The sequence below is a fragment of the Lethenteron reissneri genome, chromosome 52 (genome assembly GCF_015708825.2).
Source record: "Lethenteron reissneri isolate LAM-NWPU_2019-01 chromosome 52, ASM1570882v1, whole genome shotgun sequence".
In the NCBI taxonomy this organism is placed as follows: Eukaryota; Metazoa; Chordata; class Hyperoartia; order Petromyzontiformes; family Petromyzontidae; genus Lethenteron; species Lethenteron reissneri.
The window spans coordinates 4,655,805-4,669,636 of NC_083830.1; the positions used below are offsets into that span (position 1 = coordinate 4,655,805).

Genomic DNA, 13,832 nt, shown 5'->3' on the forward strand with positions numbered 1-13,832 from the left:
GTAACTTTGTACCGCACTGACACGGGAAGCCAGGCGAGCCGCGTAAGGGATTGCGTGGGTTCCGTTCGGGTTCTAGCAAGCCCAGGATTCCTCCAGCATAATTAAATATTCATGTTCAGACTAAGGAGGCACTGCGAATGCGTGCGTGCGTGGCTGCAAGAAAAGCTCAACTGCGGTCCGGTGCGAGAGTTACGATGCGTCGAACGACGAGGGCGAGCGAGTCATTACGCGCGCAGCACATCGTGATGCGACGTCCGTGCTGTCGGCAGGTGAAGGTGTTGAAGCTGCTGCTGGCGGCACAAGAGAAGTTTGGCAGCGACGAGAGCGGAGCAGCAGGAGCAGCGGCAGCAGCAGCAGCCGAGCTGCGCCAGCTGAGGGAAGGGCACGGCGACGGCGCGGCCTCGGAAAGCGACGCCGACAGCGACTCGGCGGATGAGGCCGAAAACTCGGAGCCGATTGCCGAGAGCGACGTGGACCTCTCCGAGTCAGGTGCGTGCTGCAGACGCGCGCGCACACGCGATCCAGAGTCTGAGACCAGGAAAGGCACCGGGTAGAGATGATTTCCCAAGCGAAATGCTGAGGGAGGTTGGCGTTTGTGCACAAATTGCCCTACATGACATCATAACAAGAGTTTGGACCACTGGACGGGTTCCGCAGGATTGGAAGGATGCCCTGGTGGTCCCCCTTTTTAAGACTGTAACAACTACAGGGGCATCTCACTCCTCGGTGTGCCGGAAAAGGTCCTGGCAAGGATTATTTAACATCGCCTTGCCAGGCACGCTGAGGAGAGACTTGTGGAGCCCAATGCGGTTTCAGGAAAGGGCAGTCCTGCACAGATGCCATATTTTCTGTCCGTCTGCTACAGCAGAGGTGTAGGGAATTCCAACAAGACCTACATCTTTGCTTTATTGACCTGGTCAAGGCCTATGATATTATCAGTACGCCTGGGCTCTGGGTTGTTCTTCGTGCTTTCGGAGTCCCTGACCCTCTGCTCACGATCATTAAGGACCTTCATGATGGTAAGCGGGCCCGGGTAAAACTACGTGGCCAGGAGTCGGAGCCATTCCCTGTTCACCTTGGGGTGCGACAGGGATGTCCTCTGGCTCCCACATTATTTAACATCTATTTTGACCACGAAGTTCGTGAAGCCTTCAATAGCTGTATAGGAGGAATTTCCATCTGGTACAGATACAATGGGTGGCTGATCGATGCCCAGGTGTGGTCAAGAGATGGCTTCCTTTTGCTCAACCATGTTATGTATGCCGATGATCTGGTAATTATTGCTCACTCAGAGGAGTTGGAGGCGCTGCTGCTGAACCTGGAGCTTGCTACTAAGATGTGGGGCCTTACCATCAGCCCCACCAAAACTAAGCACCTGCCTGGGTATTTTGTACCATCGGACACTCCACCCCCACAACTCCCAATTTGTGATAGGGCAGTTGTGGAGAGAGTGGAGAGTTTCCCATACCTGGGCAGTGTGCTCATGACCGGCTCCGGTTTGACAGCAGAGGTCTCGCTTCGAATCAGTCGAGCGGCATTATCTTTTCATCGGTTGCGTAACGCTGTGTAGAAGCTACCTGGTCTGTCGCTCCGCACGAAGCTTCAGGTCTTCTCGGCCACAGTCAAATCCTGGATTGGGGTTTACTCGGCAAATAATTATAATCACTTCCGGGTTCACAAACTTAACAGAACTTTGTGAAGATTTCAACAGTGGTTGTCCTATGGATCAGAGTCTGCCACCCACCGTAGGAAAGTGAAATTTCCACCGCTGGCTCTGGGCTATAAACAATATTCAAATTGTAAATGTTGTGGATTTACTCTCCAACACACCGGTGGGCTGAAGTAGTAACTAATTGGCGCGTTGTTTACGTGACGAACCTTACTGGCTGTGTCGGGTGGTGGTGGGTTATGACACATTTATACTTACGCAATCTAATCCAAAAAACCTTGATTATGAATAGATGAGTGCACCACTGCCTCTGTACTCGTTTGAGCAGGAAAACTCGCTTTGACTTTCTTCATCCACCTTCCTTTGCAGAAGAAGAAGAGGACTTGGAGGGATATGATAAGGTGGTATCTGGCAAGCGCAAATCTGCCCAGGTCAGTTACACCTACGGTCCTTAATTCGTCGTTAATTTAGTGATTCTGGGTTTGTTGTATGTATGGATGTTGAACTTCTTTCGCAGCGTACGTAACCCGCCGTGCTAATTCGTGATGGTTTATCCACAACGTTGTGGGTGACAGCGTTCGTTTACTGTGTTATTTGTCTCATCCGTAAATAAAAACGTGCAATGAGAAATGTACATACAACATGAGCGTAAGTTATTTTACTGTTGGTTTCCCAGTGATTTTAACCAGCAATCCTAACCGCTTAAACTTATATCAGAATCACAATATTTATTTATACTGGAGGAATCCGATGAGCTATAAAGATCTTTGTTTGACTGATGTTCAGTATTTCACAGATGATGTATTAAGTTAGTCGAAATGCGGAGGAGTTAAACTACAAGAACTTTTCACACAAACTACTTGAAGGCTTAGCCCCTTCTCCCTCAAACTCTCGATATCAGGATATTTATTTATCCTGGAGGAATCCGATGGGCCATGAATCTCTTTTTCACACATGTCCAGTATGGGGTGGTTTGGGAAATTTACAACAACCAACAATACAACAAAAAACCAAAAGGAGTACATCATTGTAATGCTGTTATTGCACAACTCTTGCTATGTTGAGAGTTACGCAATAATGCCTATCATAGGGGTACGTAACATTCGGTTCTGTTAACGTTGAACAGGTGACACAGGAGTCAACACGATGCTTTGTTCAGCAAAGTGAGAACACTGTGACACCCTTTGGTTTGAATCAGCGGAGCACACGGCATGATTTATCCTGGTCCTCAAGTGGAGCAGGTCCGAGTCATCAATTACTGCACAAAGGCCTTATGTTTGGATATACACAATTCGGCAAATTATCCGGGTCTGAGAATAAAGAAACCCCGTTCAATTCTGATTCAACTGCGATGTGATGGGACACGTATGTGCGTATGTGTGTAGAACTTTTTTCACACCGTGCGTAGCCAATTGTGCTAATCGGAGGTGCGGGGGAAGGGCAACAAAACTAAACACAAAAAGCAGTTCTAAAGAATGAATTTTCGATCTAGATTTAAAAGTGCACAGCTCCAGTGGCTTCCGAATATATTGGAAGGAAGAGCGTTTCAGATGGCTGCAGAAGCGCATCTGAAAGTGCGCGATGTGGCGGCCGTCTTTGTTCGATGGCTGAGCCAAAAGCTGCTGCTGCTGCATGGATAACCGGAGTTCGCCCGATGATGGTTTATGCACTTGATGAGATCAGTAAGGTACAGGGACTCCTCTACTTACAAACGAGTTAGGTTTCAGAGGTTTGTTCGTAAGTCGAATTCTTCTTACGTCCAACTTTACTCCTGTCGATTCCAAACATGTTCTACGGCATGTACACTAAACACGGGGAATGGCTTTAAAATGTGTATAATCTCCTGTAGATTCCACTGGGTCTTCACATTCTGCAGGTGTAGATGCCACCACCGCCATCTATTGCGCGGCGGTTGAACTTACGCCTCTCGGTCCGAACAGGCAACTGGACATACGGACAGGTTTGTTCGTATCTCTTAAAGTTCGTGAGTCGAATGTTCGTAAGTAGAGGAGTCCCTGAATTGTTGTTCATTTGTTGGCTGGCACTTTGTGTTTGCGATGACTATCTTTGTCGTCTATAGAGCAGGGCACCTGGTGGGGAAGTGGTCCTCTGATGTGGTCATTTGAAAGGGCCATTCAAAGTATGTTATTTGATATTGTCTCGTGCGGGCTATTCTCCATCACAAAGCGCTCGAGACATGAGACAATGATGGTGCAATTGGATTAAAATTGGGAAGAAAAATAAATCGATAGCGGTTCACTCTCCACGTCTATGTGCGTGTGTGTATGTCTGGAGGAGTGGGGAGCGGTAGTGTAGCGGTTAGCGCGCTGTGCTACGAACCCGGAGACCCGAGTTCGATTCCCGCTCACGGTCAACACCAGTGACGATTATCTGAACCGGTCCTGGGCGTCCACTAGGTCGACTCAGCCTCAAAACGAGTACCTGGTACGGTGTGTAAACATCGCGACTGGGGAGACAAAGGCGGCCGGGCATGGTACTGACCACCCACCCTCTCACGTGCCATGTCAACCTTCATAAGCCCCACTTACTAACCAACAGCTCTTACGCCTCCAGTCTGTTGAGGCTATTCTGGGGATCCTTGTCTTTTGTATGTACATGTGTGTCTGTTCTTGTCTGTGTGTGTGCGCGCACAGTGGAATAAACGCAACGAGAAAGGGGAGACTGCACTTCATCGAGCCTGTATTGAGGGTAACCTCAGGCTTGTCAAAATCCTCATTGAGAAGGTGGGAGTTTATGAGATATCTGTGTGTGTTGAAGTTCTTTTTTTGCACCGTTCCTGGCCAGCCGTCCTAATCGGAGGTTCGGGGGAAGGACGACAAACTAAACACAATAAGCAGTTATAAAGAAATGAGTTTTACGGTAAATCTATAATATATTTATGAATATATTTGTATATATGAATGAATAACACATTTCCACATGCCCAACGCTCAAGAATGGAATTGGCCAAACGTACAAATGCAGCAGAATTTTCTGGATAAATGATTGTAATTTCTATAATTTAAGAACTTTGGTGATTAAAGAAACGTAATGTGTTTTTTCTCCTGAGACTTTTCGTGAACTTAAGTCGGGAGCATTAACAGTAAGACACGATAATATAACGCTCATGTTTCAATAATGCAATGCTATAAACATTATAATCTTTGTTTATCTATGAAATCCTCAGAATGTTGCACGGTTCTTTAGAAGGGTGCTGGTTGGGACAATTGTTCAATTCAGTTTTGCTGATTTTGGTGTTTGGGGGGACACCGAAGATTTTGGAGAACTCACGTACAAGGGAAGAACTCTCAAATGTTCTATAGATCGCGGTTAGAAACCTACTTGTTGTACTGCCTGCAGACACCTCACTGCCCTCGCAGGTAGCTTTCTTCCACTCGCATCCTCCTAGCATGATCCACCAACTGCACCTCCAACTCACTGCCTGACAGATGTGTCACCACACGTGGAAAGTAAGAAAATAACTTTTCGTTCATATCTTTATTTTAAATTGCGTGAGATTTTTTTACTTAGCGGCAGGTGTGTGTGTATATATATATATATATGTGAGAGAACTACAAACCCGGCGAACCGAGTTTGATTCCCGCTCACAGCCAACACCAGTGTCGACTCAGCCTCAAACGATGTGTAAACATCGCCACTGCGGAGACAAAGGTGCCGGCGTGGTGTTGGCCACCCTACCTCCTTTGTGTGCCGTGCCGGCCTTCATAGGTGCTACTCGCTAACAGCACTTGTCCCAAACAGTCTGTTAATGCTACACGGGGAATCTTTGTCTTTGCAGGGTCACCCTCCAAACCCCAGAGACTATTGTGGTTGGCTGCCTCTTCACGAAGCGTGCAACCACAACCACCAAGGTGGGTGTCGGGAGCCAGAAACTCGTAAGGTGGGCCGGCTGCCTCAGAGGCCAGAGACGACCGAGCCGACACTGTTGAAAACCTGGTTTCGAATCGGCGTGGCCACACATGATCGAACTGGGTTCTCAAGTGTAGCGGAATTGATCCAGACTCGTCACCCAGTGGCTGCAAATCTAAATATATTTTCAGATCTACTTTTGCTGGAATATCTGTGAAACAAAGCTGCATAGCTCATCAGGTTTCTCCAGGATAAGTAAAAATACTGATTCTGATACTTGACAATGCATCTTGGAACAGTGTGTAATACGAAAGTTATGTCTCGTCTGACACAGCTCTTGAGATTTTGTGAATGGATTCTTCAACTCGTAGCATAATGTGATTAGCACGATTAGGATTCATATGGAATAAGTAAATATAAACATAATCAAAACTTGCTGAAACAGTTCCGATATCACTCGCCACTAATATTAGCTGTGGCCGAGAATCGAACGTACGTCGCTGTGTTCACAGCGCTAACCATCGTGCCACCACTCTGCCACTCCTCTGACATTCTGTCATAACGAAGTGGTACAATTCGAAATTAGTGTTGTAATGTATGTGAATGATTCACGTCATTTGTAACTAGTTTGGAGAGTGGTGATGCAGGGGTTAGTGCACTGGGCCATGAGTTGGCAGCCTCAGTTCAATTCTCAACCACAGCTCGCATCAGTGGCAAGTGATATCTGAACCTGGTCCTAGACCTCCCCTTCATCATCCTGTGCTGATGAAATATGGCGAAGTATAGTCACACAACCCCCCTTGACCGATGCGAAGCGGGGAAGGCTTCATCCAACAGCGGATTAACAAAGGGCCGCAAGTATTGACTTTATTTTTCTTCCTTATTCGGTGAGATGTAGCTGACAATGTGTGAGTTAATCTGCCCTGGTAGCCAAGAGTGGCGTCCCTGACAACACGCACTCCCAAGAGGAATGCTTTATGCTTAGGGTAACTAATGAAGCCATCAGAGTAGGTGGAGGGAGAAATGTTCGTCTCCGAATTGTTGTGAAGAGGCTCTTACCAGATGGCCAATCAGCTCGGCACATGCCTGTTGGTGTGTATATTTGTGTATGCCTGTTCTGGGGAGCGGTAACGTAGCGGTTAGCGCACTGCGCTACGAACCCAGCAAGGGGTCTCCCCTAGCTCGACTTGGTCTCAAATGAGTACCTGGTGTGTAAACATCGCCAAGACAAAGGCGTCCGGGTGTGGTGCTGGCCACCCACCCCCTCGTGTGCCGTGCCGGCCTTCATAGGTGCTCGCTAACAGCACTTGCGCCTTAGTCTGTGAAGGCTAAATGGGGAGTTTTTGTATTTGTTTACTTTGTCTGTGTTTACGCTCCTCTCTCTTGCAGACATAGTGGAGTATCTGCTTGATCATGGGGCACTGATCAGTGATCCCGGAGGGCCCAAATGCGACGGCATCACGCCACTGCACGACGCCATCGTAGCCGGAAACTTCGGCATCGCAAAGCTGCTCGTGCAGCGCGGCGCCTCCGTCACCGTCAAGAACAAAGCGGTAGGGGAGGAGGACGGTGCACACAGTGGCCACGAGGGCTCGTGGTGACTGTGCTTGTGTATGTGCGCGTATATGTTGAAGTATGGAGGGAGACTCGTGAAGGAAGCTACTGGTCATTTTGAGGCAGTCGCCCTCCAGCAACAACGGAGGGCAGAGAAGCGACGCTTAACAACAAGCGGAGCGCCGGGTGGCTAAAATGCGGCAGGTTGGCACAGTAGGGGGCACGGCTGGTGCATCTCCGATCATCTTGGTCAATCAACCCATGGCACCTGGGTCTGCCCCGTGAACTCCTGCCAGGGAGCCTTCGACACTTGGCCTCAAAGTGCACCTGGCCTGGCACAGGCGCAGTGGTGATGTCACCGCCACTTAGTGGCGAATGACGGGTGTTGGTGTTGCTGTTGAACTTCTTCCGTACCATACGTAGCCAACCGTGCCAATCGGAGTGCTGCACGCTGCAGGGCTGGAGCATTAGTGCAGAAGGCCTTGCACAATTGCATAATCCGAGATTTGTCATAACTCCGATTCCATAAAGGAGTTATGACAATGAAGCATCGAAAAGTTTACGTAGTAGAGAACTTTTACGGTTGGTCAGGACCGCTATGACGTTGATCGTCAAAGATAAACCTCCAGATTGTTGCCTATTTTATATCTGGCAGTTCCCCAACACTGGTTCAAGCAAGCGTCACACTGCTGATGAGACAGTGTATGTCGAAACCATAAACGGTTTGCTTGTGTTGAATCATTTTTGCTGAAATGATGCACTCCCAGAAGGCCTTGTGGTTGATGGGAAGTATACATTTTATTTATTAATAAGTAATCCAGCTGGAGTCGCGTGAATTGGTCATGTAGATTTAATGCCCCCACTCATTGATTGCGTGTCAGACTACTTGGCACACCATCAGTGGTTTGTTCACGCACACAATGGGTACACGATGCCCCTCCATTGTCTCAAAATCACGTATTCTGCCGTCAACAAGTAATACAATTGGAAATCTAGTGTCTTGTTGCGTCGGTGAGTAGTTGTGAACAGGGTACCCATGTTGGCATAAATCGATGGAACAAAAATGCTGGTACCATTCCAAAAAGTGGAAAGGACTGATTGTTCCACCTTTGGAAATGTCTTTGCAGTTGCAATGCAATAAGTGAATGAGGGAGCAACAGAAACAAACCAGATGACTGCAACTTCATTTTCATGGAAATGGCATTGACATTCTTTTGAAAATTCTCTGCTGGTACCATCAGGAATCTCCAAGTCACAGCTCGTGTTGTATCAATTTTTGACTTTTGTGTTCTAACAAAGCACAAGATATTTTTTTTCCCGTGGCACAAGAGTGTTCAATGCTTGTTACCAAGCAATGTACCTTTCCTTCACCCCCCCCCCCCCCCCCCCCCACGTATTGAAGCCGATAGGTATTATCACAAAGTTTAGTCTATATGAAGTATTGGAAATGACGGCAGGAACTTCTTGACGGGTAACACACTTTTATTAAATCTTGACGTGTCACAATACAACGTGTGGTCTCTATTCTTTTGACTATACACTCCACTTAACTCGTGTAGACTCTATGCCTCTGGCTACACACACTTCACTTGACTCGTGTAGACCCTATGCCTCTGGCTACACACACTGCACTTGACTCGTGTAGACCCTATGCCTCTGGCTACACACCATGCATTCGACTCGTGTAGACCCTATGCCTATGGCTACACACAATGCATTCGCCTCTGGGTTACACAGAGTCCCGGTCCCGTTAGGACAGCGGGACTAGGTACCGCAGGGCCCTATCTCTTCATCCCCGTCTTCATTCTTCGCTGGTTACATACTGCCCTTACGCCTGTGTGCATCCCCTTTTATAGCCCCTGCTCACGGGAGACGGAGCTGATGCGGACGTCTACGTGAGCATCGCTCCTTAGTGAACCAATCACGACGCGCTCTCTCTACGATCCGTTTTCCCCAGCGCGTGTTAATACTACTTCACCACTCACACCGCGCTGCCACCCGATCACTCCCTCTCAGCGCGTCACCGGCACACAGCCAATCAGTACTCCGTAACCCACGACCCCGCGCTGACCCCTGATCCTCCACCGTCAGCGCGCGTCACCACATACACAGCCAATCATTACGCGCTGGCACACGATGCCTACCCCAGCGCGTATCACCACTACATATACAATACAGGGTGTTTCAAAAAGATGGACCCAATTTCAAAGCAGTATATTTCACGATGGCAACATGTTACAATTACACAAAGTTTCAAATGGTTTAATGAGTTATCAAGTTTCACTAACCATTTTATAAATGCTCTCTATGTGCCCTCCTCAACTATCGAGACGATAGTTGAATTCGTCCTAAACGCCTCTCAAAGTGTATTCTTCCACTGAAGTCACCGCTGCCGTGATTCTGTTTTTGAGGTCATCCAGATTAGTCGCTAATGGTGGCACAAAAACACGGTCTTTGACGTATCCCCACAAGAAAAAGTCGCAGGGTGTGGTGATGTCTGGGGATCTTGAGGGCCAAGAGTGTAGCGCCAAGTCTTGGCGTCCCGTGCGAACTAGCCAACGTTGAGGCAGTGTGTCTTGCGAATAACTGAGGCTATGGGCTGTTTGTGCGCTGGGAGAGGCATCGAGCGGTAATCATTTGAAACTCTATGCCCCGCCCTCCTCTCTATGCCCCGCCCTCCTCTCTATGCCCCGCCCTCTCTATGCCCCGCCCTTTTAAGTGGTAAGAGTTTCATTCATGGGCGGTTCGTGGTTGCAGAGATATAGCGATTTTAAATTGGGTCCATATTTTTAAAACACCCCTTTTTTGCCATTGAACCACTGCACTACGAACTTGCCGACTTAGGTTTGATTTCAGACCATGGCTGACATCAGTGGCGTGTGATATCTAAACCGTTACTAGGGTTCCCCATCACCAGCATGCACTGACCAGCGTGGTGAAGTATGGTCACACAACTACCACGACCCATACAGCATGGAGAGCAGGCATTCAAATTGCAATGGGATGTCAAAACGCGTTTAAAAAAATGTAATTATTTTTGGTTCTTTCAGTAAAGTCACGTAGAAGGGAAATAATAAAAATATAAAACAATAAAATTCTCACGACGATTCGATTACAACACAACCAATCATCATCAGGTGTGGTTTTCACAGCAATCATCATCAGGTGTGAAAACCACAAATTTTCAAATTTTCTTGCTGTGGTTTTTTCACACCTGATGATGATTGCTTGTGTTGCAATCGAAACGTCGTGATAATTTTATTGTTTTATATTTTTATTATTTTATTGTTTCCCTTCTACGTGACTTTACCGAAAGAACCAAGAATATGAATTCCTTCAGTTACGAAGACTTTAAATCAAAATGTAATTATTTGTTAATAATTTAATTATATACGTTGGCTTTCATGGCTAAAAATAGGATTCATTATTCGTTAAATCTTGATTTGAAGCATTCATGACTGCAGGAATCCATACTCTTTGGTTCTTTCGGTAAAGTCACGTAGTTAGAAATAAATTAAAATTAAACAAATCACGACGTTTCGATTGCAACACAAGCAATCATCATCAGGTGGGAAAACCACAGCAAGAATTTTTTTTGGCTTTTGGGTTGAGATTGTGCAGTTATTATGCCGATTTTCAGCGGAACAGGAAGCTCATTCACACGAGCGCTGAGCTGCTGTGAACGTTTTTTCTTACGTTTCAACATTCTTCTAGGTTCCTGAAAAACCAAATCAATTGGCACATTTGCCCATGATGTGACAACTTGATTTCATTGGCTCTGTCGGGTGCCGGAGAAGAATGCTAAAAAAATGTTTTATACCGACACGACAATCTAAACCAAAAGTAACATATTATGAATGTTGTTAGTTATTTGTTTTTGCTGCATGACGATGATAGAGAGAGAGAGGGCTCAGGGTGGCCTGATTTTTGCAGGGATGGATCTATGTGCTTTGTGCTTGCAGCATGTTCATGTGGTTTGATGTTAATGTGGATTGATGTCTCGCTTTGAAGCCTTAGCACATGGTGTGCATGTTTAATCAGAATATCAGAGTGCTGGACTCCACGAGTTCGACATTTGTCATTTTAAATCTGTGGAGCTATGCTGGAGTCGCTGCATGTCACAAAAGTGGAACCAGAAATGTTTGTGTTCACTCTAGATTCGACGATGTTTGTGCTCACTCTGATGATACTATTCGATGTTTAGGTTTGTGGAGATTTAGTTTGCACCGTCAGCAGCACGGTCGCCAGCTCTATCAATGTTCCCCAGCCCGCTTAGTGTGCTTCACTGGTATCAGCACAGTGTCCATTGCGTTAAGTAGCTCATTCTGAGATTCACTGCACATTTTGCGTCTAGATTATGGTGCGAGTACAGGGTGTCCAGGTGTGGAAGCGTTGTGGTCCGGCTCGTAACCAGAGGTCGCAATCGGGTACCCGATACCTGTACCCTACCCGATGCCGGGCACGGGTACCCGTTTGCGACCCTGGTGCGGCCGGGTACGGGTACGGATAGGCCGTGAGTCACTGGTGAGTAACTGTATGTCTCTCATTTCGGGTAGGGTACGGGTACCCGGCTGGGTACGGGTACCCGTACCCAGCTGGGTACGGGTACCCATTTGCGACCCTGGTGCGGCCGGGTACGGGTACGGGTAAGGAATCAAAACCCGTTTGCGACCTCTCCTCGTAACCCTCACTTACGGCTCAGAATCGGCGTCACCAGTGCCATACAAAAGAAGAACCCCCCCCCCCCACCACCAGTCAGGCTGTAGGTGGCACTGTTGTCAAAACCATCAACCAGTTTTCTGAGCTGCTGCTTTCATGGCTCTTGACTCGTTTTGGGAAACACCATGGCTCCAGTGTGTTTAGAGGATGTTTTTAAACGCTTGCTTACAGAGAAAGCAAAGCGTCACCTAGTCTCAAGACTTATTTTTTGCATGAAGGTCCTGCCAAATTTTCGCAGTAGGGGGCAATAATTGCGACGCGTCATCCTGATTTGAGCGATTTTCGGGTAAAGTTTTAGCTTCAGGATGTTTAGCCAGTACTAGGTACATTGTGTTTTTTTTTTTGTATAGCTATGGGAGGGAAGATGAGAACTGGTAGACCCGAATCCTCGGCATGGGTGGAGGAATTAATAACGATGAGCGCAGCGACCTCTCGTGGCTGGAGGGTTCACTTGTTGAACGCCCGTTGTATATCCATCACACTGTGTGTGTGTATATATGTTGAAAGACGTTGATTGTTACGCAATTCCGTGGATATATCGTGAGCTTAAGAAGCGATATTGCCGTTAATTTTTTTATGTTAATCAATGAATCGATATCACACCCCTCCATCAAATTACTAAATGTTGAAAATTAAGGTAAAGTCCTGTGGACGTCGACACAGGAAAACTAAAAACACCAAAAACCTCAACAAATTCGTCAGTAATACTGTGGCCTTGAAAGGTTTAACAGGGATATAACGGACAAAGTTTTAGGCAGAGACCCTGCTTCGTCGCACGTAAGTCAATCAATGTTTTTTTTTTTTTTACCAAGGCACAACACATTACCTTGGGGGCACACTGTTGATAACGACGAGTCTGTGGCTTGCGAGCTCTCGTTCTGGTGAGACCCTTTTGTCGAACGAATGAACGAACGAACCTCCCCCCCCACCGTAACCTCCAGGGCGGCACACCGTTGGATTCCCTGCGCGAGTGGTGCAAGGAGTACGGACGACACTTGGATCGGGAGACCCGCGACACCTGCCGGGACATGGACCGCTTGCTGACCGACGCGGCCAGGAGAGGTGTGTGTGCGCACGCATCCCGTTCACCCTTGAACCGCACCTCCGATTAGCGCGGTTGGCTTCGTACGGTGCGAAAGAAGTTCGACATGCATACATACGAACCACAATACCTTGCTGATCTCGTCAAGGAGCACAAACCATCACGTGGAACTCCGGTCATCCTCGCTAGCAGCAGCGGCTTTTGACTTGTCATCGAACAAAGAAGGTCACCGCATCGAGCGCTTTCAGATGCGATTCTGCGGCCACCTGGAATGCCCTTCCTTCCGATATGAAATCACTGGAGCTATGCACTTTAAAATCTAGATTGAAAACTCATATCGTCAGAATTGCTTTTTGTGTTTAGTTTGTTGTCCTTACCTGCACCTCCGATTAGCACGGTTAGCTACGTATGGTGCGAAAGAAGTTCAACATAAATACCCTTCTTCCATCCCTCCCCCTTGTCGAAACTAAAAACTAAACTAAACTATTTTGATTTGACCAGGTAAGGCCCACTGAGCTATATAACTTATTTTCAGAAATAACCTGGTCACAAATGGTATATCAACTAAGTGGCTTATTCATGTGGAAATGTATATTAGCCAAATACTTTAAGCACACGTCGATTCTAAATGTGGAGGGAAAAACCAGAGGGCCCAGAGAAAAGTCCACGCGACCACGGAGAGAATAAGTAAACTCCAAATATACAGGCGTCAGGGTCGGGATCGAACCCACGACCTCCTGTAGACCAGGCAAGGTATTTAACATCTCGCCACCGTGGCACCCCTCCTTTCACTGCTTTATTTGCTCAGCACCTTTTTTTACAGGATACTCCATAAAGAACATCGTGTTCACGCCAGGACCTCAGATCCCCCCTGAGACGAATGCATAATCAATTGTGATGTAAAATGAAAAAACATTCCCCGTTTCTGCAGGGTCACTGCACATAAACATTTGCAATCCCCGGCGATGAATATGATCG

At 47.2% G+C, this 13,832-nt stretch overlaps 1 protein-coding gene across 3 annotated transcripts in view; it reads left to right on the forward strand.

The window, feature by feature from the left end:
- Window positions 1–13,832, forward strand: part of TONSL (tonsoku like, DNA repair protein) — a 72,691-nt gene that overhangs the window by 14,762 nt on the left and 44,097 nt on the right. For all 3 annotated transcript variants that reach the window (XM_061573375.1, XM_061573374.1, XM_061573376.1), the window contains exons 11-16: window positions 270–489; window positions 2,039–2,100; window positions 4,324–4,413; window positions 5,469–5,541; window positions 6,929–7,092; window positions 12,754–12,874. In XM_061573375.1, coding sequence (XP_061429359.1) covers window positions 270–489; window positions 2,039–2,100; window positions 4,324–4,413; window positions 5,469–5,541; window positions 6,929–7,092; window positions 12,754–12,874 — 730 coding nt within the window. The remainder of the gene's footprint in view (window positions 1–269; window positions 490–2,038; window positions 2,101–4,323; window positions 4,414–5,468; window positions 5,542–6,928; window positions 7,093–12,753; window positions 12,875–13,832) is intronic.